At 44.1% G+C, this 21,404-nt stretch overlaps 1 protein-coding gene across 2 annotated transcripts; it reads right to left on the minus strand.

Annotated features, from left to right (window-relative positions):
• Positions 1–7,293: 7,293 nt before the first annotated feature.
• Positions 7,294–15,386, minus strand: LOC147884042 (uncharacterized). Of its 2 annotated transcripts, none has more exons than XM_087398767.1 (7): positions 15,263–15,386; positions 15,032–15,119; positions 8,850–8,937; positions 8,685–8,769; positions 8,400–8,574; positions 8,049–8,206; positions 7,294–7,823 (listed from the first exon to the last, which is right to left on the minus strand). In XM_087398767.1, exons 1-6 carry the CDS (start codon positions 15,302–15,304, stop codon positions 8,088–8,090), a joined length of 597 nt encoding a protein of 198 aa, XP_087254893.1. In that variant the 5' UTR covers positions 15,305–15,386; the 3' UTR covers positions 7,294–7,823; positions 8,049–8,087. The 2 variants fall into 2 exon arrangements, with proteins under 2 accessions (XP_087254893.1, XP_087254894.1); XM_087398768.1 differs by having other exon boundaries at positions 7,302–7,823; positions 8,418–8,574.
• Between the last annotated feature and the right edge of the window lie 6,018 nt (positions 15,387–21,404).

The following is a 21,404-nucleotide window of genomic DNA, read 5'->3' on the forward strand; positions in this document are numbered from 1 at the left end:
TCCACGTATACCTCCTCCTTGAGATCTCCATTCAGAAAGGCAGATTTTACATCCATCTGAAACACGGGCCAACTTCGTGGGCTGCTAAAGCCAAAACATTGCGATTTGTGGTTAGTCGAGCTGTGGGAGCAAAAGTATCCTGATAATCAAAACCATGTACCTGTGCGAATCCTTTTGCCATGAGCCAAGCCTTGTACTTATCCAACGTGCCATTGGACTTGTACTTGGTCTTGTACATCCACTTGGTGCCGATTACCTTGCATTTTGGTGGACGATTCATAAGGTCCCAAGTGTTGTTCTTCATTATGGAGCCATACTCTGACTGCATAGCCTCCATCCATCTATCATCACCCTGTGCCTCTTCAAGACACTTGGGTTCATCAGCATGGATCACCTCTGTCATCAAAGCATAGTTGACCAAGTGTTCCTGGGCCCTTCTTTGCTCCTCTAATCTCTTGGACCGGCGGTGTTCGGATGGTTCCTCCTCAATTGCTAGAGGTTCTCTGCCATCCAAAAGCTGTTTTACCCACTTCAGGAATGGCCATTGCCATTGTGGTTCTACAGGCTCTTCTTCATGTTCTTTATCTTGAATCCTCCTAAGCACCGTTAGGGGAGTTCAGTCTGCTATTGGTGGTGGTACTGGATGGATATCCTAGTCCTGATTGTTTGGGAAGGAAGCATCCTCCTCCAATTGATGGGGCTGTTATGAGAAGACCACTTCGCGACTTACTATTATCTTCTTGGTAACAGGGTTATAGAGATGGTAACCCTTCGCCTCTTCACTGTAACCCAAGAAAATACACTTCCGGCTCTTCAGTTCCCATTTGGTCCTGTTAGCATCAAGGACATGCACAAAACAGTCACATCCAAAAACTCTGAAATGTGCAGCTGAAGGTTTCTTACTAGAAAAGGCCTGCAGTGGAGTCATCCCGTTCACAACCTTCGTGTAGCTACGATTCATAATGTAAATTGCAGTGTTACATGCTTCAGCCGAGAAAGTCTTTGGCAAATCTTTCCCTTTCATCATACTCCTGCCCATTTCGCAGATGACATGCATCTTGCATTCTGCTACTCCATTTTGTTTTGATGTATATGGTGGGGGTTTCTGCCTCTTGATCCCGTGACTTTTGCAGTTTCTTTCAAATTCAGTTGATGTGAACTCTCCATCTCTGTTTGATAACAGATAACAGGATCTTGTATGCAAGAGAGAAAAGTAGATAGTATGGAGAATCAAAAATTTGATTACTGTTGAATTGATACAATAGATGGCGTTGCCTCCCAACCATGCGCTCCTGTGAAAGAAGCTTCAATGGCATGCTGGAAACTGTAGAGGACGGAGGCTGGATGCTAAGGAATCAGGGTTGCTATAGCTAGTGATGAAATGGGCTTCATGGGCTTGCTCTTATATAGCCACTAGTCGTAGTCGGTTAGACCCAACTGGGTGACCGACCCAGTCTGCCCAAAACGGCCGACTGGGGGTCGATCCCAAAATAGGCCATCGACCACACGATAGAACCGGTCCAGAGCCATCCAAGATCATTTGAGGCTCCAAACGAGCCCTACAAATCGAGAGTGGGCTACCCCGGGACATGCTCTGCCTATCCTCAATGCAGTTAGTCATGGGATGCCTTCTTGCACTTGCATGTAGCCTAGTTGGCAGTGTGCCAACTCCGTCCAGCCATCAGGCCACACATGGCCCCCATCTAGTGTACAAACTAGGTCCTACCGGATAACCGAGCTACTCAAATGCCTTCTCCTCATATGGGGGCTTACAAGTAGAGTTAGCTGGTTCCCACGTAGTTACACGAGAGTGGAGCATTGATATCTAACAAAGTTGACATGACCATATCTCTTGTGCCATTTTGCAGATAGTGGCATCTGTTGCGGTTGAGCTGACATGGCATGCTTATCTGGTACTATAGCTAGCATTCTATATAAGCGTCCTTCCTTGACACCTTTTGCTACTAGCTGACATCTTTTGGATTTGTCTCTGATAGTGCATTCATCACCGTCGAAGATGACTTTGTAATTGTGTTCCATCATTGACCTACTGACAAAAGGTTCTTGCTGAGCTTCGGAACATAGAGCACATCTTTGACTAATCCTTTTGTACCAGTGAAATTGTTCATAGGGATGACACCTGTCCCTTGAACTGGATTCGGTGTATTGTCTGCTGTGTAGATGACATTTTTCTGACCTTCTACTGGCTTCATTTCTGTGAACCATTCCTGATGATTTGTCATGTGAGATGATGCACCGCTGTCGATGTACCAAGAATCCTATTCCACTTGGTCGACTTGATAGCTAAAATCCTCTTTGGGATTGAAATCAGTGTCTAGGTGCATTGTATCAGTCTGATGCAATTCCTCGCTTGCAAGAAACATATTTCCATGTTCATTTGCAAAATGACTGTGACTAGAATGTCCACCACGATGATTTCCTCAACCTCGAGAATTCCCTCGATTGCTGCTAGATTAACCGCCTTGGTCATACTGCTTCTTGCGGTAATCTCTTTCATAGTGTCCAAACTTGTGACAGTAGTTGCACTAGATGTTTGACACATTGGTGGATGCATTCGCTCATCCTTGGAATCTTCCTCGATTGGAATGATTTCCTCTTTGCTAATTCTGATGCTGCTGAGGATGATGCTGATTCTGACTTTGATTTTCTTGATGATGATGACCACTTTTCTGATATGATCTACCTCTGCCTTTGCCTTTTCCTTTGCTTCTATCTGAAGCTGTGAATGCCTGATCATTAGAATGACCTTTACGTGCTTGAATGGCCTGAGTCTTGAGTTCTTCACCAAGTAGAACTGACTGAAGTTCTTTTGGTGTCGAAATTTGCCATTGGATGGCAATACTCTAGACTAGATTCTCATATCCCTCTCCTATTCCATTCAGGATTACTTGAACCATTTTTGCGGGGTTCATAGTCTCTCCTGCTGCTGCAAGTTGATTATTGTAGTCTTTTATGCGGAGTACATAAGCATGACCGGTTTCACTGTTGTTGCGGAAACTCTGGTTGATCTGGTTTCTCAGGGTGAGAATCCTAGATGTGTTCTTGGACTCGTAGAGAGCTGCGAACATATCCCATGCTTCTTTTGATGTCTTGACTGTGTTGAGTTGTCCTAGCATGACATCTTGCACATTCTGCTTGATCAGATGATAGGCGTACTTGTCTTTCTTATCCCATTCTGCTTGAGCTCGAGCAATGGCAGAATCTGCTACTAGTGCAAAAACTGTTTGTGTAGCTATAGATCCCGATGTAGATCCCGTTGCTGATGTTGTGACAACAGATGGAGTAGAGCTACTGGTGGCTGGATTGTCCAATGGTCTAGGTGTAGACTCATCGACATACTCCCATTTGTCCTGAAGCACAAGAATGGTCTCCATTTGGTATTTCCAAGTACCGTAATTGGAGTTGTCTAACTTAGCAGATGCTCCAGATTGAGGTTGCTGGTCGACATGATGCAAGAAATGTACTCAAAAGTGTCGTGAAGATCTCTATATGAATCAACTGCAAATACATTAACTATGCTAAGTGAAATCTCTGTATCGTCGATGAAGATAGAACTGCAGTATATAAAATCTGATCTGTATTACAAGGCTTGTGGCAATGATGCCGAGAATAGCCAAGAGGCTTTACAAGGCTAAAATGATGTGCACGATGCCGTGAGATAGCCGAATAGGCTTTACAATGGTGGCATGTGTGTGTGAAATCAAATGTTATCTGCCCACTGAATCAATCTGCAATGCCTCTGAACTCTAAAGTCTACTCACTGAACTGATGAACGTAAGGTTTCAGGTAACGTAATGATGTTAAACCGTATGTGAGCGTATGGACTGACTTCGAGTAGGTACTAGTCAGGAATTTCAGGCATGGCTTAGATTGGCAACTTGGGGAAATTCAAAGCGTCCCCTCTATAGTAATCTAGTCTACTCTGATCTAGATCTAAACCAACCGTCGATCGATGAAAGAACAACAAATAATTCCTTTTTTTTTGTTCTTTAAGTGCTGAGTCAGATGCGTCGATGTAGAGGCAAATGTGCGTGAAGGAAGTGGTTTTGTCGGCGAGGCTCAAATGTGAGTGTAACTTGTGCCGAAATGTGTGTGTGATTTGACAAGCGCGAAGAGCACGAAAAAACGAGTGACTTTCCTTTTTAGAGCGCCCTCAAATTCTTCCTGGATCAAGAGATACAACTTGATCTAGGTGGAGGGACAAAAGGAGTGCAAATGGTACTCAATAATGATGTGTCACTGTGAGTCACATGCAGTGATGATGTGGCATTGTGCCTAGCAAGAGGTGTGCCAGTGGAGCCTATGCTGAGGTGGCAGAAGTGGTCACATGAAGTGCCTGTGGAGCACTGTGTGTGCCTGGTAGGGGTCAATGCTGGTTGGACAGCTGAGGTGGCACAAATGATGATGTCAGCAAGGTGACGTGGATGTGATGACATGGCAATGATGACGTGTCCTGATGACATGGCAGTGGTGATGTGTCTTGATGATGTGGCAGTGGTGATGTGGTAGTCGATGATGATGTGTCTCTACTGACGTGGCTTGCTGAGCTGACAGGGGTGACGTGGCAGTCTCACGGGACTGCTGATGTGTCAGATAAGATGATGTGGCAAGTGGATAAGTGCCACGTGTCAGTTGATTGACCACACCTCTGTGTGGTGACCCTTGTGATAGGGTGAGTGGATAAGTGCCACGTGTCATAAGGGGGAGATATCGAAATCTGTGGAGATTCCGTCGAAATCTTATAGATTCTATCATTGAACGGAGCTGTGGTTGATGCAGGGCTGTTGATGGCGACTCGGATCCATTCCCACTTACAAGCGAGCCGATTACACCCTGGACAACATTCGATTGGGCACCGTCTTACTGTTTCTCTACAAGCAAACGGGGCCGGAGAAAGACTGCAAGGCCGCGGATCTGCTGCAAGATCAACTGCGGACTCAGCCGCGCACCAATGAGGGCGAATTCTAGCACAAGCTGGTCTACCCCTACCAGATGTGGCTGGACGTCGAGGCAGATGTTGTAGAATACTGTCGAGCTCTGCTCGCGTAGGGCCTTGGAGCCAGGCTGTGGAGTCGCACTTTGTTGCAGAGATGGAGGCGGTTGGCTTAAGCGGTGAAGCTTGGCTACAGGAACGACTGCGCCGGTCGTGCAGAAGTAGCCCTTAGAGCGCTAGTCGATAGAAGGCCCGTAGCCTTCGTTATAGGAGATGGAGCAGCCATTGTTGCTGTTTACCAGTGGCTAGAGATCTAGAGCTATCGTAGGTGAATTGGTGGAGTCTTTGGAAGCTGGTTGGAGAGGCGCGAGCGTGGCTGTGTGGGTTGTCTGCCTTGGAGGTCGTTGAAGCAAGGCTATGGCATTAACCAAGGCGATAGGCTTGCAACTGGCGCTGGTCGGACGACGCTTGGAGCTTTGGAGCTCATAATTGGTGGCACTTCATTGTAGAGTTCGCTGAAGGAGTCACCTTGCAAGTCCTTGAGGGATCGTTGTAGAAGACCACCGAGTTGCAGCTAGTGCAAAGGATAAAGCTGCCTCTATGCTGAGTCGAGGTAGATGGCAACTGCTGCTAAGGTCTATAGTCCGCCGTTGCGTAGGCCTTGTTGTAGAAGCTACCTTTGCTACTTCATTGTATGTGCAGGTTGTAGAGCTCATTGTGTTTTGAGGAGGTATAGCATATGGAAGTAAGAATATTGTAGAGTAGACCTCTCTCTCTCCTGAAGCACTCACAACTCTCTCAAAAGGTAAGGTTTTCCATTCAATCTCAGGGAACTCTCTCTATTTTTTCTCTCAAAGGATCTCACTCTCACAAGAAGAGGGACTCTCAAAGTCTCATGGACAGAATTCTCTCATCAATGGAATGAAAGAATGAAAACACTCAATCTCTCAATCACTTTCTCACACTCTCATAAGCGGATCACAATGCCTCAGCGGAAGGCAAGGGAGCTCTGATACCATGACAAAATATGAAGAGAGGAGAGAAGAGTGGAGATGAGGAGAGAGGACACAGCTAGATAGCACACCACAAATGACTAACTGTACACTAGATTTAGTTGAAAAAATAGAATATATACAAACCCATTTAGGGTTAGGATTAGGGGATCTAACTCTTTCCTTTATAGCACTCTATAAGGTTAGTGCTATGCACATATGATCACGTGATGGTACTATGCACACATGATCACATGATATTGAGCGTGAACTCTCAACAATATGACCATGCTCAAATTGATACCAAATCATTCATTTTAAGTGTCCTCACTTAGGTTTGAAAGTCCTAGAAGTCTAAAGATCGAGGATTCATGGGATACATTTAAAAACCCAAAATCTATCATAGGCCAAACTAAACCTACCAATTGTTTTTTCATGTGAACCTCTACACGGATGGAATGAATGCATCAGAGATGCTAGCAATGCATTATTGAGACAACATTATTTTGGCAAAATTGGTTCACTGATCACTTTATGAGAGAGGGAGCTTTAGGTTCATTCACAATTTCTAGCATAACTCCATGTTGATTGCCCCAATGCATGTGCCCTTCTACATTTCTCATGGTAGCTCGTGTGGTTATCTGGCACTTTCTCTAGTTCAACATCGTGGATAAAAATTGTGATTTCTTCCCAAACCACAATCCATGTACTCCAAGCAAGCAATTTGAATCAAATTTACCTTCAATTGGTTCAATCACTAATAGACTCACGTAACGACAACTAACACTAACTAATTACTTTTGGCATGTGTCAAAATCTCTACTCTAGGATTGTGATTGTGATTAGACCTAGATATTGTGGATTCAAATTTGGTTGTAGATTAAATTGCTTTGCTTTTTAGGTATTCTCGTTCTATAACTAAGCAGAACCATCACCCTTGATACTTTTTAACTTGACATCTGCCATGGATATTTGAAGAAGCTTAGAACACCTTTTGGGAACACTCTTTGAAATCCATTGTAATTGAACATGGAATACGGGATCATTATTTAAATTCAATTGCATAAATGAGAACTTTTTGGAGTTAAAAGTCTTATAACTTGTACAATTGTAATAATTGTATCTCCTTGGGGGATAAAGTAAAAGATAGGGCAACCAATCCTAGTAACTAGGTGTGGCCTCATTCCAGTTCATCAAGCCCCAATGTTCTCATGTGTGGTGATTATTCTATGTGATGTTGATGTATTGGAATCTAATTCTATTGTTATGATTAGAAAAATGTGTGACAAATGATCTTATATGCATTTGATCTTAAGTATAACTTAGTGAATATTGATTGGGCTTATGCTCATCTACACAACCTTGCAACACTACATGACTTGTCTCGACATTTATACTTTGTTGTACATGTCGTGTATTCTATGTTGCTCTTCATTGCATTCTATCACCACTTTCATCAGCCTTAGGTGCACACCACTTGTGAGGAGCTAGTTTTGATCCAGCCATTACGACCGTAACTTGGCTTCCTTAAGCTTCACGCTCTCTTCACCAATGGTATGTTATTTATGACTAATTGATGATGCACTAGTTTAAGGCAAATACACCTACTTGGTCCTTCAGTGGCAGCTTTGTCATTGGTCATATTCTTGCCTAATCGATAAAATAAATATCAGACTGCGCAAGCCCATCCATCTACAAGCAACCTACAAACCACCAATCAAAATTGAACCAAGTCACAACTTCTTAAGCATCAAAAGCCATCTCTCTATATACAAATTCTTTCTCTGCAGAATCTGAATCCAAAGCAATGAAGCTGTGGCCTCAATTCTGGACAAGAATGTGCAATTAGCAGCAGTCTCGTGACATAATTTGCAAACCTGCAAGAGTACTTCTTTACATTAGTCTTTTGTGAAAAAACGAGAGCAAATCAAAATCTCAAATGTAAAATTGAAGAATAAGATGAAGCAAGCAAGATGAATATATTTAGTTTTGTTTTGAGAGCCAGCTCTGCTGTGTAGGCACTTAACCCACCAGATGATTATATAAGTTGCAAAAATTTTAGAGTAAAAGGATCTAGTAAGAAAATTTGTTCATGCCCTCACCAGATAATTATGTCATGTGCCGGGATCTGAATCCTAGAATTAAACTTTATGTTCCAAAAGACTAGTCAGTTGTAAGTAGATTTCTGCAAACATGTCATCTCTGTTGTGCTTGCTGAGCGTGTACAACTTTGCACCAGCATGATTTCTGATTCTTGCTACTGCAAACATTTTTATTAAAAAATCTGTTAATATTTAGAATTCTACAAGTTAGCAAACAACCAACTATAGTGGCATACAAGCTCAGTTCCATTCAAGTAATGTATCCAAAAATGGTCTGTTCTACTATTGATATGGCCATGTTCAAGTTCAATCAATTACCCAAAAAACAAAGACAACAAAGGAAAAACTCACAATGTGCTGTATCTCTACCTTCAGGGATGTCACGGCCATACTTTGGTATTGGAATTGAAGCCAACACAGGAATGTTTGAGTTAACGATTTCCCAAACAGCTGGGAAGAACGATGAACTGAACAGCTCCATTTTCCCAATTTCATCAATTACAATCAAATCAGAGTCTCCCTTCACCTGAAAGCAATGCTCAATTAGACAGCTTATTCCAGACACGTTGCTCACACAAAGAAAGACTTTAGGCCATAGAACAAACAGGTCCCAAAAAAGTCCTTAGCTATGCAAACCTCAAGCTCGGGCAGGGCAAGTGTCTCAAAGCCTGCCACATCAACCCTGTACTTTCCTACACTCGGCCACCTGCTGCTAGCAACCCTAATAAAGACCAACATCCACATCAGGAGATGGAATGCATAACAGCTGTCAGCAGCATGTGCACTTGTACGTTACCATACCCTGGTAATGTTGAAGCTAAATTTCCACGCTGTCCATTTACGGTTATAATCTGAAATCCTGTCCGCTCGCCAGCTTGTCTTGTCTCCTCTATAACAAACAAAAGAAAATTCCTAGCAATAAGTGCGTGTGCGTGTGCATAAAGGTGGGCACATGCATGTAGCCTTCTAATGGCAAGGATTTAGAACAAGTTATCAAACAAAACACTTAGCCTAGTCCATAAGACAATGTAGAATTGAGCATTAGCTTCAAGAAGCTACTACCCAATCATCAAAAATAAGAAAATGTAATAAGGGATCTGGGATTAGCTGAGTGGCTCGATGTCGTTAACGTCAATGTTTGAAATGAATCCTGTACAGCCACTACCATATATATTATCAACATATATCCACATGAACTTAAATACATGCCGAACACAGAAACTAACATGAAATTGCAGTACGAGGGTCAACCTTGGTTTTCACTGCATGTTTAGTACGGACTAGTTATGATACTTCCTCTGGTGTAGATAATTGTGTGTAGTGTCCTCACACATGCATAAATGAGTATAAACCTTATGAAAGTATTTGCTCTAACTATACGAGAGCTCCAGGGATGAAGCATCTTTGTCTCTCCTAAGCAAAGAAATTATTAAGCCTGTTTAGGAAAGGTAGTCAAGAGGGCATGTGCACCAGTAAAGATGAAACAAACTATCACAATCAAGCACTCAGCAATTACATGATGCTTTAGCAACGTGCAACCTGCTGAAAAATATTACATGATGCTCAAAATTATAATACAGACCCCATCATTAAGTGCAGAGGACATATGTTTCTACTTTAGCACTTGATAGTCCCTCAATGGAGTATTTTATTCCCATATTGCATGGCAAGGAAAGAGTTCTGTAGCATGTAGATCACTATAGACATTTTGCCATATATTGCAGCTTTTGATGAAGGTAGTAGGCAAAGCAGGCTATGCATCTCGACTAAGAGAGAGTGTCGAATTGTCTACTCAGGACAGCCATATTTGTGGTTGATCCGGCAACTAGCTAAACTAGCCTACAGCTGCTAATTTAACCCTAGTTTCATAGCCTAGGTATGCAGAAATGACAGCGATAGGACAGCATGTAAACAGTAAAAATCGATGAGCTGAAACATCAAAGTACCTGGAATCAAATGTTGAATCCTCATTCAGGTCAGTTCAGCCAAGAGCAATGAGGCTCAGCTGGAAATGAATGAGCATTAGGTTGCAAATCGATAATGGATACATGGAGTAGCAGCACCCCCCCTCCCCTCTTCTTTCCCTCCCCCTTTTATAGGTTTGGGCCTAGCAAAATTTACAACAATGATTATGGGATAGCCATCCTAGGATGCCATGTGGCAACATTAGGCTTCCCCATTAAAATACTACTTATTTACAAAGTCATTTAGAGGCTGACTAGAATAGAAATTACAAGGTAAATTTAACCTTTGTTACTGTCCACCCTGCCCAAAATAAAAATTTCCCTCTAATTTGCAAGGGAGCTGTAACAGGGGAATACAATCATAGTATGAAGAGAGAACCCATAGTTGGTCATAGCAGATGTGTAACAGTGAGTAATCGCTGCTGCAGCTGTCCATAGTCCTCCACTGGTGCATGCTAAACTGCAGCAAGGTTGGCGGTGGAGCAGTAGGTAAAGTAGGCAAAGTCTCAGCAGCTCCACATAGCTGAAAATAATTATAACTGTTACCAACATCAACTGAGCAAGTAAGGGTATTGATCCACTATGGAAGAGAGCTGCCATGAGGAATCATCATCTGGTAATCCCTCCATTTGATGTAGTATTCAATGTAGATTTGCTTCTGAGGATGTCGTCCCTGAATACTGAATATGGCCTTCGCATCCATGGCAGGCAGCTCTTCTCTGTGGGGCCAAAGTATTTCTTCAAAAGGGATACATGGAGCACATTATAAATCCTGGAAGAAGAGGGTAGCTCCAGCCTATAGGCCACCTCACCAATTCTTTGCAACAACTTATAGGGTCCATAGTATGTGGGCCGTCTTAGTGTTTGTGTTCCCTTTCAATGAAGCATATCTGGACCATGGAGCCTGAGGAAGAATCTCCTTCTTCAAAAGCAAGCTCCCTCCTATGATCATCAGCATATGCCTTCATGCATGCTTGGGCTTTAACCATGTGGTCCTTGCATTGCGGAACTAAGGCTACCATATGTGCCAAATCATCAATGGCTTGCTAGTTAGTCATGGCTCCATCCAAAACAGTAGAGGGAACATGAACCTTGTATCCATACATGGCCTCAAATGGGCTAATCCCTATGGGTGTGTGCTTGGTGTTGTTGTAACAAAACTCAGCCAAGTGTAGCCATTTGTCCCATGTGGTCTGGGTGCCAAAAATGTGTAAGGTACTCCCGTCAATGCAAGGGTAAGATCGTTCATTTTTCTAAACTGTACTCCTCAGGTGATTAATCACATGAAGCACATGATAGTGGAAAAGAGTATATGGGAGCACTTGGCATCCATGTATAATCAAACCTCTCCCATGAAGAGGGTTTCCGTGGAAGTCCACATGCGGTTGTTGGATCCCAAGAAGTCTTCATCGATGCGGGACCACATCAACAAGATACAGGAGCTTCAGCAGGAGATCCTCCAAGCAGGGAAGCAGATATCGTCCGAGGACATGGCCATAACTCTACTATCCCAGTTATCCTCTCAGTATGGGGCCTTCTATTCATCCTTCATCACAAGTGGAAGGATGAATGAGTTGACTTGGGAGGAATTGGTCCCGATGGTGCTTGACCAGGAGGAGCACTTTGTAGATCGTACCTATAAGAGTCAGCATGAGGCTTTGGCAACTGAGCAAAAAGGAAGAAAGCAGTTGACAGCTGAGCAACGAGAAGCACTCAAGGCATCCCATACGTGAAACGATGTGGCCAAAAAGGTCATTATCGACGGCAGTGTCCCCGAAAGAATGTTAAGGGCCCAGTAACCAGTTGGCCAATAGTGTTACTGCTACGACGACATATACTCCAGTGTTCTAGCAGCATTGGGCAGGCGCTGCCAGCAGGCTTTCCAAATCCAGATGGAGAATTGCTTGCTTCTTTGTGGCAGCGGAACCTACCAATCAAGTGCAAGGGGAAGGGAGTCACTGATTGAGGCAAGCTTTCATGCAGGACCTCGAGCCACGAGGAGTTGTTCCCGCTGACTCAAGTGGCTATATGTCACTAGTATGTCTTTTGTTGGACGTTATGACCTAGAAGATCTAGAGGGGTCTCCTAGTGTTCTGTTGCAGCTATTGTCCGATGTTGCTGGAGATCCAGATGGGTCAACAGATTGGCAGTGCCGGAATCCAGACACAGTTGATTGATCCTTGTGAGCTGTTATATGCCCATTGTCATTGGAGCGCTGAAGTTCATCGATCTGGCGACAGTGTACCAGTTTGGACTTGAAAGGGGGCTTCAGAGGGGGCTCTGTGCCCATGTAGGGAAAGGGAAGCAGACCTTGCCTTGGTGGCAATATTAATTGGATTATTGTTCCAGTACCTTTTGTTGGAGTGATGTTCCAGTACTAGCAGTTGGATTGTTGTACCAAATGATCCAGTATACCAGTACCAAACCAGAGGAGTGTACCTAGAACCTGTGGCCTGGGAGCAACAGTTCTAGGTTTCCAGTGATCATGCTGAAGCGGTTCATGCCAAGAGGGGGTTTCTTCAACAGTACCTGTAGTGGTCTTCAGCAATGGAGTATCACACAATGGATTCCTCCAGTTGTTCCAGCGGCACATCCAGCTCCCTGACGTCTCTGTTCCATCTAGGAGCTGAGAGGGGGTGTTGGAGTCAACATCTCCTGATGTCACCTAGAGAGAGAGGGCCTTGCTTGTGGGTGTGCCCACCTAGTGTGAGGCTAGGGTAGATGAGTGACGGCCTATGTTGTGGGTATGCCCGTACCCCCTATGAGGGTAGAGTAGGATAGCCTCTCTTGGAGGCCCATGTTAAGGCAGCAAGTGCTGGCTCTTGGAGAGGGGCAGACTAGCCATGTGGCAGGGTCTACAGCCCTTACATGGGGCTGTGCTGCTGTAGCCTTTTAGAGGCCAAAGGGGGGCATCCCCCTAGCTGTTGGGTCGGTTCTCTAGGCTGCGAGGGGCACCCAATATAGGGCTGTCTGCAGCCCCTTTATAGGCTGGAGTAGGAGTCGGCCAGAAGGTCCAGTCATCAGGCAGCCTTCTAGGGCTAAGTGCCAGCGCCTTTATAGGGGGCAGGGGGGGTTGGTCCCCCAGGGCTGAGTCAGCCCACCTACAGCAGGGGTCGGCCCTGCTAGGCCAGCCGACTAGAGGAGGGTGAGGGGCTATATATAGGCCCACTCCTTGGCTGTCATCTCATTTTGGAGCAGTCTAGTGAGCAGTCCTGTGAGCTCCTTGGCAGTCCATTTCCTGTGGGGTTCGGGTCTGATATCACTTGTAGTTTCTCTCATCTCTCTCTCCTTTCTTGTTCAGTGAGTGTGAGGTTGGCTCTCTCTCTCTCTCTCGTTCATTTCCGCTGCACTTCTCACACAGTTTTCAAAAAACGCATCCCGGTGTTGCTTGCCCTCCACGCGAGCTTGACATACACCTAAGGTGCTTGTGACAAATCTCTCGAAGGTAACAGGACTATGGGTCTTTCTCTTTCAAAAAAGTGAGAGGGGGAGAGGCAAGGGGGGAGAGTGCAAACGTTTTGAGAGAGGGGGGAGGGGGGGAAGGACAGGTGGATCTCAGCTAGTCACTTTTGATACTGATTTCAAGGGGTCGCTTCCTCCTTGGAGGTTGTAGGACCAAAAAGGAGTCGAGCTTAGCTGCCAAGGCAAGGATGAAGGAGCTCCTTGGCTGCCCTCCCCGCCAAGTGTTTTGTGAATGTCCGTATACAAGACTAGTTTTCTACATCTATGACAAAGAGCTATAGCTCATGTGCCCAAACCTCTTAGGCCACAACTTTAAGTGCCCTGCTTGACGTTGCACTCAAAAAGATGTAAAATCCCTCCTCAACCCCTTGTGCTAGTACCTTCCCTAAGACTTTCAACATAATGACAACCTGCTAATCGTCAAAATACCATCATCATGTTAGCTTAAAGGAGGCTCTTGCAAAAGACACGAACAAATCGAACATCAAAGAGTACTGTGTATTGACATGAGACTTCCTATTGCCACCTATCATTACTCCAGAGTCCGAATGCATTGGCTCCAATGTTGTGAACCACAATCCCTTATGTTTGACATGTGGTTTGGCAACACCACTATCTACAATCCACTCATTTTACCAATGACCCTTATAATACGCCATTCCAAGAAAGAGTTTCTCGCTAACAAGCATATATACCTTTGTAAGACTAGAATATATCCAATCATCTCTCTCTCTCTCTCTCTCTCTCTCTCTCTCTCTCGCTCTTATTTAAAACATAAAGAACTAAAAGGACCCCTTACAATTATGTACCTACAAAGATGCAAAATTGCATTCCTAACTTAGAAAGCGCATGCATACTCAATCAAACTCTCTATTGAAACTAAAAGAAGCTGAAATACAAGAATAGGCATACTAATATTGGCGCATTCAAGTTATGTCGTCCAATCAATGTCAGATCTATAGGTGGCAGAGTTTACTTTCTGATTATAGCCGCTTATTCAAGAAAGATATGAAAAGGAAACCTCAAACTCTTGAATATTTTAAAGAGTTTGATGCTATGGTTTTAAAGTACCAGCAAACTGACAAGGTACATGTGGATGAGGTGTTGCTGAACGCAGCAACCTTGAAACTCTCTCACACAAGTTGACAAAATCTCTCTCTCTCTCTCTCTCCCGTGTGTATAAGCCGTCCTCCCCCCACCAAGGTTTGTAAAACCCACGTGTGTCTTGGTGGTTTAGGCTCTAGTTCATCTCATGGGGTGTATGTGTGTGTGTGTGTGTCGCTTCGGATGAGTCAATTTGGCTCCTTGGCATCGTTACTACCAAGTAACCCCCCCCCCCCCCTCTCTCTCTCTCTCTCTCTCTCTCTCACACACACACACACACAATTAACGCTGAGATTCAGCCAAACAAGGCAGGAAACGTGGAACAGAGATGTGGTGCAGAAGCGTGCTGCAAATTGAAATGGAACTTGCACTTATAAGACAACTCGCAAAACCTAAATGCCAAGCCCAAATCTCGAAAGTATTGAGAGTCTTTATCACAACGAGAAGACTAACGAGTGTAAAATCCGCGCACTTTGAGCTCCGGATGCGCGACCTTCAAGTTTTCCAACACCTTTGTGATCAGGGTAGTCTTACCAACTCCCTGCAAGACAAAGCCATGCAACAATGCTCACACCCAGGAGACTGGATGAATCGCTAGCATTTAGTTTTCCTAGTATTCATCCAATCGGAAAAACAAGGCAAAGCCCTCAAACGACGAATTAAAAAGAGAGAGGTGATACTTACCGGAGGTCCAGTGACCAGGAGACGTTTTGGAGGCGAGCACATGGCAATGCAAACAATCCTCGTTTGCAGCCTACAAACTTTATAAAATGCATGCAAATTTGATTTGATGTTATTTTTGCGAGAAACCGATATCTATTATATCTACACTATTTTTTTTCTTATTTCTTGAGGGAGGGGAGAGCCAACCTTGCCACATGTAGAGTTGCCAACGTGCCACGTGTCGAGCTAGGAGGGAGGCCAACCTGCCACGTGTCGAGTTGGGAGGCGAGCTGGGAGGGAGGCCAACCTACCACGTGTCGCGATGGGAGGGTTGAAGGAAGAGAATGTAGATGAATGCAGATGCAGATGCAGAGGAGCCGTCACGCCGTCACGCCTTCAACGCCATGAATGAATTCGCCCATCTCTGCGGTTCATGTTTCCTCCTCCAGCCTCCATCGCGCTATCTCCTCCTCGATCCTCGGCCTCTCCAACTGTTGTTTCGCCACCTCTAGCGTCATCACCAGCTCTGTTGCCGTCTCCTCCTCCAGCCTCCATCGCGCCACCTCCTCCTCGATCCTCGGCCTCTCCAACTGTTGTTTCGCCACCTTTTGAGAGAGAGAGAGAGAAAGAGAGGTGTAGGGGTTCATCGATGCTAGGGGAAGATGAAAGGGCATGAATATCTAAGGAAAGGAGATGAAAGAAAATGAAGATAATGGAGGAACGAAAGAAGGTAGATTTGAGCAAGCAAGGAGAGATTGTCCCGAAGGAAAAGAGGTAGTGTGTATGCTACTATAGGTCAATCAATCGCCATCGTGCAACCTTGCATGTAGACACATATGCTACACCCTCCTTTCCCTTCAACTAATTAACTGATTTTAGCATATTCCTTAAGTTAGGGTACATGCTGGCGCCAATCTTAAGTGCATTTTGGGAGATAGTGGCATGTGAAGTTTTGTATTTTTGTGCCTCTAGCCTCTATCTATAGCATGCATAGAAGTGTACGTGCCATTTTTAGAGAGAGAGAGAGAGAGAGATTATGTGTGTGTATGTGTTAACACCTCTAGCTGCAGGTTTTTTTTTGTGTGTGTGTGTTGAGATGTGCATTTCGAGAGATAGTGTCGTTAGTCATTTGATAAACCCTCCCCCCTCCCCCCTCTCTCTCTCTCTCTCTCTCTCTCTCTCTAGCTATGGCTTTGTGTGTGTGTGTGTGTGTGTGTTGAGATACACATTTCCAGAGGCAGTGGCGTTAGTCATTTGATAAACCACTCGCCCCTCTCTCTCTCTCTCTCTCTCTCTCTCTCTCTCTCTCTCTCTCTCTCTCTCTCTCTCTCTCGCATTCACAAATCTTGCATGGCGCTCACATTCACACACAAATGTAAAAACATAACGTTTATAATCCTTATAAGCTATATGTATATCTAATCAATTGTATGTGTGTGGGTGTGTGTGTGTATGTGTGTGTGTGTGTGCGTGTATGTGTGTGTGTGTGTGTGTGTGTGTGTGTGTGTGTGTTAACACCTCTAGCTACGGGTTTTTTTTTGTGTGTGTGTGTGTTGAGATGTGCATTTCGAGAGATAGTGTCATTAGTCATTTGATAAACCCTCTCTCTCTCTCTCTCTCTCTCTCTCTCTCTCTCTCTCTCTCTAGCTATGGTTTTGTGTGTGTGTGTGTTGAGATACACATTTCCAGAGGCAGTGGCGTTAGTCATTTGATAAACCCCTCGCCCCCCCCCCCCTCTCTCTCTCTCTCTCTCTCTCTCTCCTCGTATTCACAAATCTTGCATGGTGCTCACATTCACACATAAATGTAAAACATAACGTTTATAATCCTTACAAGCTATATGTATATATAATCAATTATGTGTGTGTGTGTGTGTGTGTGTGTGTGTGTGTGTGTGTGTGTGTGTGTGTGTGTGTAGATTGGAGGGGAATGCAAGAAAGGAGGGAGCCAGGGAGGCTAAATAGTGATGGTGATGAAGAAAGGGCAAAAAAATGTTAGGATAGATGCTGAGAGGGAAAAACTGAACCCCCCTCTCTCTCTCTCTCTCTAGCTATGGTTTTGTGTGTGTGTGTGTGTTGAGATACACATTTCGAGAGGCAGTGGCGAGCTGGGAGGGAGGCCAACCTACCACGTGTCGCGATGGGAGGGTTGAAGGAAGAGAATGTAGATGAATGTAGATGCAGATGCAGAGGAGCCATCACGCTGTCACACCTTCAACGCCATGAATGAATTCGCCCACCTCTGCGGCTCCCATCTCATCCTCAAGCCTCCATCGCACCATAGGCTCCCGTCTCTTCCTCCAGCCTCCATCGGGGGACGAGCATTTTCCGAGCAAAAACATACGAGCGATCTGAGCAGTGGACCTTTAGTTAAGTCTAATTTGATACCTTCAATATATATATTTTTTCAATAAACATCATGTGCAAAAAAATAAAGTAAAAATAATATTTCTTCCAAACAATTTATAGTCAAATGGTCTAGAATCTCAGGAAGATTGAATTGAGAGACATGGATAGATTTCTATAAAAGGACCATTCAAACACACCAAAAGGTCACCAAAAACTATAGTGTGGTGAGTAATACATTGTTCATACACAACTCTTAAAGAAGCTGTGGGCAACAAAATACTGTTTACATACATATAGCTATATTGTGTCAAGCAAATGACTATCAAAATGCACCCAAAAAGTCAACACAAGCTACAATGGTCATACAATATTTGTATGCACCTATGCAAGTTCCTTTAATATAACCACAAGTAGAGATAAACGCCCTTCTTAGCAAGCAGGTAGAGCTTGGTAGAGTTCTTGCCTACTTAGTGCAGATTGGTGAATGAACATGTGTATCTTCTCATCTAGACCCAAGTATTGCATATAAATGTAATACAGATGTTTGCATGGGATATATCTGTTTTGCCCTTGAGAATGGCCCATAAAGTCCAGACATGTGCATGATGGAAACACTGAAACCACAACATTGTACTTGCTCCCTTTTCTACGTGATCCTGGAGTGGAAACTAGGTACTCCACATGCTCTCTAGGGACAACTATATTAACACTGTGAACAACACATTCCAAGGAAATAGACTTAGCTATCCTTGTTCTCATTTCACATGTCACCTCAGTTACCCATTCCACAACCATGCCATCCCTTGTGCTCGGTCTACTTGTTAAATCAGCAGATTTGGCCCTAGTGCATTGCTTTTTTAATCTAAATCCTCCAGCTACTAATAACCTCATTTCTTCCTCATCCAGGCTTGTCCCTTTCTCAATAGGCCACTCCCTCGGCACCTCAGGTGGTTTTCCTTCAATGCAATTTGATGGTGTCCATGTGTGGTCCATGTTATCCCCACAAAACCAAATCAATTGCCTTCGAATGCCTGCTTTGGTGTTGATTCTCCCAAAAAAGCTAGGTGCAGGAACACCTCTCTTTCCCGTCCTACCCTTGTGATCTATCAATTTGTGGCATTTGATTCCTTTGTCCTCTAAGTATCCTTGACACCTCACCTCACTACCTGCATTAGTTCTTCTTATAGCCCACATAGTCTTGTGTACTACCTCTTCTTCAACATATTGATTTGTTTTCAAGATTGGCGTGGTATTTTGTTTTCTCTTTCTTGGCTGATTTACATACTGGTATTCTGGACGATGTGAATCATTTGCATACACTGCTTCTGAGAAAGATTTTGACCGCTTCCTTCTCACAGTCTTCAAATCACCCATACAATCTTGACCTCCAATAGTTGCATCCACCTTGCTAGCCACCTCATTACTGAGATCAATGAACTTGCATGAGTTGCTCCCTATGTCCCCATAAGAGTGCCTTCGAGATAGCTTTTCCAAACTAGGTCCACAACCCAAGTGTAGTCCCTTTAGATATTCTGTGTATCTTGCAGTTTGCAGCAAAGCACCCGTCATATCTGTCTCACAAGCATTTTTTAGTGTGACATATTTCACTCCGTCATTCGATGCCAACCAACTTCCATGGACTGACTCTGCAAGGTTGGCTCTAGGAACTAAAAACTGGTCAGATCCCTCCATGCCCTGTGCCACAACATAGATTAGTTTCCAATAATCAAAAAACAATAAAGTTGTGAATGAAATAACAATAGACCTACCTTGAGAATGTATTCTCCCCAATGAGCCACTCTTGCATGCCACCACACAATCCATGTTTCTAAAATGGAGATGTCCTTCTTATGTGCATGATGCTTGAACTATATCATCTCATGTAGACCTGGTTTCTTATGGATGGATAGCCATTACCTTCTTATGCAAACCTTAACTTCTTATGGATTGATAGATTATGGCTTCTGAATCATGTGATTTTAATGGTCTTTGACCTAATAATATGAACATGTCATAGTTGTTTTGGAAATGTATGGCAAGTTGTAATTTTTAGATTTGAATTTTTAGGTGAATTCATAGTTTACATCTTTGATTGTTAAAATATATATCCATCCCTCTATTGAGTTTCGAAAGACTAAAAACAAATAATTGTTGGCAATCTCACAAGCTTGAGGGGAGGTATTAATAAGCATATCTACTTAAAAGTGAACAATGCCACTAGTCCTAATTTTGTTGGCATGTTGAGGCTTATAGAAAATACAATGAATGTGCAAATATAATACACACAATTGCATCATGAGAGCATTCAAACCAAGGGTATATGTCTTTGGCTCTTTGTACCTTGGTACATGCATGCAGCTAATATGAGAGCTGTCGATTGAGGTTTTAAAAAAAAGATATTTCATAAAAAAACATTCATTCAAGTATAACTCCATTGAGTGTTGCTCGGATAATCCGCTCAAGGGTTTCCGCTCATAATATGTACGCACCCCCTCCATCGCGCCACCTTCTCCTTGATCCTCACCTCTCCAACTGTTGTTTCGCCACGTCCAGCGTCATCACCAGCTCTGTTGCCGTTTCTTCCTCCAGCCTCCATCGCGCCACCTCCTCCTCGATCCTTAGCCTCTCCAACTGTTGTTTTGCCACCTCCAGCGTCATCGCCAGCTCTAGCTCTAGCTTGCTCTATTCCCGTCTCCTCCTCCGGCCTCCATCGCGCCACCTCCTCCTCGATCCTCGGCCTACTCTCCAACTGTTGCTTCTCTACCTCGATCACCACCTCCATCTTGCTCTCCATCTTTGTCGCCACCTCCAACTCCATATCGATCGCCACCTCCAGCTTGCCGCCTCTCTAGCTTTGTGTTACTTCACCACCTCCAGACGGTTGTATCAAGTACTACCAGCTTCTATACTATTTCTGTGTGTGAGAGAGAGAGAGAATGTGTGTGTGTGTGTGCTTTTGTGTTTTTGTGAGAGAGGGCGAGAGAGAGAGAGGGGAGGGGGGAGGGAGAGGGTTTATCAAATGACTAACGTGTATCTCAACACACACACACACACACAAAACCATAGCTAGAGAGAGAGAGGGAGAGAGAGAGAGAGAGGTGGGGGGGGGGGGGGCTTTTTATAGAATTTTGGTATGTGGTTTTGAGAGAGAGAGAGAGAGAGAAAGAGAGGTGTAGGGGTTCATCGATGCTAGGGGAAGATGAAAGGGCATGAATATCTAAGGAAAGGAGATGAAAGAAAATGAAGATAATGGAGGAACAAAAGAAGGTAGATTTGAGCAAGCAAGGAGAGATTTTCCCGAAGGAAAAGAGGTAGTGTGCACGCTACTATAGATCAATCAATCGCCATCGTGCAAGCTTGCATGTAGACACATATGCTACACCCTCCTTTCCTTTTAACTAATTAACTAATTTTAGCATATTCCTTAAGTTAGGGTACATGCTGGCACCAATCTTACATGCATTTTGGGAGATAGTGGCATGTGAAGTTTTGTATTTTTGTGCCTCTAGCCTCTATCTATAGCATGCATAGAAGTGTATGTGCCATTTTTAGAGAGAGAGAGAGAGAGAGAGATTATGTGTGTGTATGTGTTAACACCTCTAGCTGCAGGGTTTTTTTTTGTGTGTGTGTTGAGGTGTGCATTTCGAGAGATAGTGTCATTAGTCATTTGATAAACCCTCCCCCTCCCCCCTCCCCTCTCTCTCTCTCTCTCTCTCTCTCTCTCTCTCTCTAGCTATGGTTTTGTGTGTGTGTGTGTTGAGATACACATTTCCAGAGGTAGTAGCATTAGTCATTTGATAAACCACTCGCCCCTC

This window comes from Dipteris shenzhenensis, chromosome 27 (genome assembly GCF_047967505.1).
Source record: "Dipteris shenzhenensis isolate YYH24624 ecotype China chromosome 27, Dip_SZ_1.0, whole genome shotgun sequence".
In the NCBI taxonomy this organism is placed as follows: Eukaryota; Viridiplantae; Streptophyta; class Polypodiopsida; order Gleicheniales; family Dipteridaceae; genus Dipteris; species Dipteris shenzhenensis.

Bases quoted from the DNA above. Each gene is read 5' to 3' on its own strand.
- LOC147884042 (XM_087398767.1), bottom strand. From the start codon at position 15,304: ATGTGCTCGCCTCCAAAACGTCTCCTGGTCACTGGACCTCCG. The intron at 15,120-15,262 runs GTAAGTATCACC...TTTGTCTTGCAG, and splicing joins TCCTGGTCACTGGACCTCCG to GGAGTTGGTAAGACTACCCT. The intron at 8,207-8,399 runs GTGAGTTTTTCC...AAATGTTTGCAG, and splicing joins AGGTAGAGATACAGCACATT to TAGCAAGAATCAGAAATCAT.